This window comes from Orycteropus afer, unplaced genomic scaffold, assembly GCF_000298275.1.
Source record: "Orycteropus afer afer isolate SDZICR_OR568_19922 unplaced genomic scaffold, OryAfe1.0 scaffold00044, whole genome shotgun sequence".
Taxonomy (NCBI): Eukaryota; Metazoa; Chordata; class Mammalia; order Tubulidentata; family Orycteropodidae; genus Orycteropus; species Orycteropus afer.
Window position 1 is genome coordinate 248,976 of NW_006921631.1, and position 6,000 is coordinate 254,975.

The 6,000-nt window shown below is 38.7% G+C and overlaps 1 protein-coding gene across 1 annotated transcript in view; it reads right to left on the reverse strand.

The window, feature by feature from the left end:
• LOC103194384 (putative dimethylaniline monooxygenase [N-oxide-forming] 6) overlaps nucleotides 1-6,000 on the reverse strand; it is a 43,523-nt gene that overhangs the window by 25,472 nt on the left and 12,051 nt on the right. Inside the window, exons 3-4 of the mRNA XM_007937775.1 lie at nucleotides 3,299-3,461; nucleotides 1,319-1,461 (exon numbers count right to left, since the gene is read on the reverse strand). Coding sequence (XP_007935966.1) covers nucleotides 1,319-1,461; nucleotides 3,299-3,461 — 306 coding nt within the window. The remainder of the gene's footprint in view (nucleotides 1-1,318; nucleotides 1,462-3,298; nucleotides 3,462-6,000) is intronic.

A 6,000-nucleotide genomic window follows, 5' to 3' on the forward strand; every position in this document is an offset into this window, starting at 1 on the left:
CGAGTTGGACCCAACTCATAGCGACCCCTCCTTGGGTTTCTGAGGCAGTATCACTACGGAAGTAGATTGCCCAGCCTTTCTTCCGAGGAGTGGCTGGTGGGTTTGAACTGCCAGCCTTCTGGTTAGCAGTAAAGTGCCTTAGGTAGGAGGTCACAGGTTAGGGTATCCTGGGAATCCTGAACTTGCCACTGGTATCTTAAAGTCTTGGGTTGACTTGGCATTCTGGAGGACTTTGCCCCTGAGTGTATGAGACCTGATCTAAGCTGGGTGGTTATACAGAGCTTATCTTTGTAAAATTTCAAGGGAATTTTACTTAAAAAAAAAATTCTTTGGGTTTTCTTTATAACTTGTTTAAGAATTTATTTATTGAATATGTTTTTCTTAAAACAAATAAAAATAAGTAAGATTCTTAAGGGTCTACTGGTCATGTGTGACTCAGCCTGGAGACCTCTAAGAAGTCTTTCTTGGCTTTGTCCAGGCTAAGTTAGTTTCTCTTTTCAAGGTGCTGCCAACACCACACCTAACTCCACTGGAATACTCAGTACTTCCTTATGTGATGGTCTGTTTATTTTTAACCCTACCAACCATTTGTTGACTGCTTCTTAAAGTCAGGAACAAAGCTATTTTACTTCTGGTTCTCTAACACCTAACATAGTTCTGTCACGTATTTAAAAAAAAAAAAAAAATCAAACCCACTGCCATCAAGTCGATTCCGACTCATAGTGACCGTCATTGGGTTTCTGAGACTGTAAATCTTTATAGAAGTAGATTGCCCCATCTTCCTTCCATGGAGTAGCTGGTGGATTTGAACCATCAACCTACTGGTTAGCAGTCAAATTGCCCTAGGCACATGTCTAATATCTACTATTGGATGAATAAATGATAGCAAGAAACAAATCTTGTGTATTTTCTAGATCCTAAGGGTGTGGTAAACACAGTACAGTTTGCATGGTCCAAAACAAAAACAAAAACAAACTTATTGCCCTCCAGTCAATTCTAACATAGGAAATATTGTTAAATAAAGGTGGAAACTTACAGCAATTACACTACTTGCAGGTGATCAGAACATAAAATTAAAACAATGCATACACATATACATACACATACCTCTGGTAGAATGTACTTCCTTACTAGCATGGGTCATATAACTTCAATTCACATGGAGAATGTCTCACGTCCTCCTTGATTTAAAGGCCATATACAAAAGGTGGTTCTTTTGTGGAATGGTGTGGCAAATGCCACTGCAGTGCCTAGGCGATTGATTTAGTAGCACGGGCCTAACATAGATTTGTTTTGCAAAACCTTTTCCATCACATACCTGTGCAGCCAGACGACTGAGCTCAACAGCAATGTCAGATCCCGAGTTGCCTAGGCCAATCACTAGGACCCTCTTCCCCTTGAAGGCTTCCGAGTCCTTATAGTCCCGGCTGTGGAAATAGTTCCCTTGAAACTTTTCTAGGCCTAAGTGGAACATAGGGAGTGGTTTAAGTTAATTTTCATACAAAATTATGAAAACTCACTCTTCCACTTTTTTTCCTTCTATTATCAGTCTTTTAGGAGCTCTGGTGATGTAGTGATTAAAGCATTTGGCTGCTAATCAAAAGGTCAGTGGTTTGAAACCATGAGCTGCTTTATAGGAGAAAGATGAGGCAGTCTGCTTCTGTAGAGATTTACAGCCTTGGAAACCCAATGGAACATTTCTACTCTATCCAAAAGAGTCACTATGAGTTGGAATAGATTCAATGGCAGTAGGTTTGGTTTGGTTTTATTATCAGTACTAATTTAAAAAAAAAAAAAAAAAATTACTACTTGGAATGTACCTACTCTTTCAGTGGTTTCTGATACTAAGTCCCCAAATAACTACTTCTAGGAGCTCTGGTAGCATAGTGGTTAAGACACTTGCCTGCTAACCAGACGGCTGGCGGTTCAAACCCACCAGCCACTCCTCGGAAGGAAGGTTGGGCAATCCTACTTTGGTAGTGATACTGCCTCGGAAACCCAAGGAGGGGTCGCTATGAGTCGGGGCTGACTCCACGGCACATAACAACAACAACAACAACAACAGTACTTTAAAAACAAAAAAAAACACAACCAAAACTTAATATATGGGAACTTATATTTTGATGACAATAATAGCAAATATTTATTGAGTGCTTACTGTGGGTTAGGTCTTCTGCTAAATGGTTTACAAGGTTCAACTCATTTAATTTTGACAACTTATCCCTGAATGGCAGGTACTAATATCCCTACTATTTTAAAAGATCCTACTATTTTAAAAGATGAGGAAATTGGGACAAAGAAGTGAAGTGACTTGCCTAAAGTCATGTGGTAAGGAATTAGTGGAATAAATTGAGCCCATGTGTTTGAGCTCACATTCAGAGCTATTAAGTTTACTGCTTCTTAATATTAATGTCTTTAATCTTCTGTCCTTGACTCTTTGTTTTATTCACCTTGGCTTGTAAACATGTCTTGAGGTGGGAATTCTAGTATCTTTGAGTCGACATATACTCCTCTTCTAAGGAAGGAAGGACGAAAACAAAGAAGGGATGAAGAAAGGAAGGGAGGAGAAAGGAATAAAGGGTTGCTGTGTATTTATTTATTTATTTTTTAATTTTGTCACTTTGAGGTAGTAATGGAGTGTCCTCCCCACCCCCTTCAATACACAAACACGATCATTGTGATTGCTAAAGTTAACTTGCATATGGAAGAAATTAGAAAACCTAGATTTCCCATATAAATAATATGAGAAAATGGGACTTTACAGTGGCTGGACTCAACTTCTTTGGATGTACTCCACTCAGAGACTCCATGAGCAGTCAAGATGAACATTTGAGTTACTCTTCTAAAATCAGAACATTTGTTGTAGTCTGATCCGTAACTACAAGTTTTTTTAATTCTTTTAAGGTATGGGTTTAGGAAGCCATTTAGTAATATATTTCATATATTATCAGACTTAAACAATTTTTGTTTCAATCTTTGAATCCTTAAGAATAATCATTATGTACAATCTATGGAAAAATCTGTTTAAACCCTCTATGTTTATATGGATTCAAACTACACCTACTGCTGTCAAGTCAATTCTGACTCACAGCAACCCTATAGGACAGAATAGAATGGCTCCATAGGGTTTCCAAGGCTGTAAATCTTTATGGAAGCAGACTGCCACATCTTTCTCCCACAGAGCGGCTGGTGTGATTGAACCACCAACGTTTTGGTTAGCTGAGAGTTCGAACCACTGGGCTGTTAGGGCTCCTTTGTATATAAGTCCCCTAGATTTATATATCATTTCCAAACTTACCAGGAAAGGAGTAAGTTGGCAGATTGGGGTATACATGATGTCCTGAACAAATCATTACAGCATCAAAAAGAGTAGATTCCTGATGTCCATCCTTTTCAGTAACAATATCCCATTGTCCAGTAAGTAAGAAACTGGGACATTTCTTTATACTGGAAACCAAGGTCTATAAAAACAAACAAACAAAAAAAAATAAAATAAATTCTTTCTATTGATAATTCTGTGTTTGTTTGTTTTCTTGCAGTATTTTTTTGGTGGAAAATATTGTTACATTGTTATGGTCATTGAGAAATATATGGGAAGACATTAAAATAGGAATCACAATGAATCTTCAGTGAGTCTTCAAATCTCATAAGGAAAATTACTCACTGTGGTGTATTTACTTTTTGACATAAAGTTAATAGATTTTGGGAAAATAACACTACACCACCAGAGCTCCTTTGTATATATACTAGCCATTATTGGAAATACTAGCCTACTATGAATATGCATACATATCTAGCCTAAGTATTCCTTCTATTATCCAGTCCAGCTTGACCTGCCATTTAGAGGAATAATGCTTCCGCAAATGTAGTATATTTATGATAGATTCTACTTTCTCCAAAATTGACTGCTAACTTTCATGTTTCTCTTAATGATGAACCTCTTAATCACCTGCTTCAAACACACCATTTTTTTTGATGTATATTTCTCTATCCTTGCCTTATGCCTAAACAATCATTTCTCTCAGGATCTCATGCTCTCTCCCTTCCTATGACTGCTAACACTGTCTTGGTTCAAGTCCTTATCACTCCATTGCATGGACTGCTGCCCTGTCTCAACCTCTGATTTGCCGTTCTTCAGGAATTTCCAAAATACCATGTAGATTCAGTGTTCCCTGCTCAAAGTTATTTCTGTTACCTCGCAGACTATAGGATTTATTTCATATTTTCAATGCTGTCATTCAAAGTCTCACAATTTTGTCCTAGTCTAGTCTTCTGGTCTTGTTTTCTGATGTTCCCACAAACTGTCCCAGAACAGAGATTTCTAATATTCGTCCTCCCCTTTTCCCTTACAAACAGAATCTTGATTTTGTTTAGAGTGGCAGTGTGTCCAGCAAAGGGAAGTCTTTCCCAGGCTCTTGTGGAATCTGAGTGGCCTATATCCCTTGGAGGGAGCTCTGGTAGCGTAGTGCCTAAGGCACTTGACTGCTAACCAGATGGCTGGTGGTTCAAACCCACCAGCCACTCCTTGGAAGGAAGGTTGGGCAATCTACTTCTGTAGTGATAGTGCCTCGGAAACCCAAGGAGGGGTCGCTATGAGTCGGGGCCAACTCAACGGCACCTAACAACAACAACATATTCCTTGGAAGGAAGACTGGGCAATCTACTTCTGTAGAGATACCACCTCGGAAACCCAAGGTGGGGTCACTATGAGTCAAATTGGACTTGAAGGCAGTGAGTTTGGTTTTCGGTATATGAGGTATAAGCAGATGTTGTTTTTCAGAGGAGTTGAGAAAGGGGACTAATTCACCTGGGAGGACATCCTTTTGCCATTCATCCTTCCTTTGCCTAGAAGGTGCTTGTTATGACAGAAGCTCTAGTAACTGTCTAGGACTATGACTTGACCTTGGCAATATAAGCCTTGTGCTAAGAATAGTGAAACTGAGTCCCTGAGGACTGTGAGTGCCATTTCTGGATGACCTCATCTTGGACTCCTTTTATCTGATTGCAAAATAACCTCCTATCTTTTTAAAGTCACAAGTAGTGATTTCTTGATCTATATATAACTAAACCTAATCTTAGCTGACCCACTTTCATTCAAACTAACTTGGTTTGCTCACCGTTCCCCACACTTTCAGGGCATTATTCCACCTCTCTAACTTCACTCACAAAAGAAACCCTGGTGGCACAATGGTTAAGTGTTCGGCTGCTAACTGAAAATTTGGAGGTTCAACCCACCCATCACTCCATGGGAAAAAGGAACTGGCAATCTGTTCCTGTAAAGCCTAGGAAACTCTATGGGGTAGTTCTGCTTGTCCTATAAGGCCACTATGAATTGGAATCAACTTGACAGCACATAACAAGTTTGTGCTGTTTACCTACTCCAAGTACAACTCAAATCTTACTTCCTTTAGAAAACTACTTTTCCCAAAATTGTTTACTCCTGCTTCAGGATGATTTCCACAGTGTTATTTTTTCTATAAACCAGACTACTTTTTTACATTTCCTTTTTAATTTAAATTTTTTTTAAAAAAATTTATTCTTCCTTACATTCATTACTTAAAAAACAAAACAAAACAAAACAAAAAACCTCACTGCTGTTAAGTCAGATCCAATGCATAGTGACCCCTCCTTGGATTTTGGAGGCGGTATCACTATGGAAGTAGATTGCCCAATCTTCCTTCTAAGGAGTGGCTAGTGGGTTTGAACTGCCAGCCTTCTGGTTAGCAGTTATCTTTATTTTTATTTTCAATTAGATTATGAACTTCCTAAGGGCTGACTTCTTTTTTTGATATATAAACAGACCCTGGGTTATGAATGAGATTCATTCCTAGTTTAAGTTGAATTTGTAGGTAAGTTGAAACAGGTGCATATGGTTCTTATTTAACCTTTCTTTAGTGCAAGAAAAGGCTCCAAGCCATTTCAATGATTTAAAAGATGTACGTGTAAACTGACAAGGGGCTAGCTTATGGCCACTGCTTGGTCACAGCCAGCTACCCACAG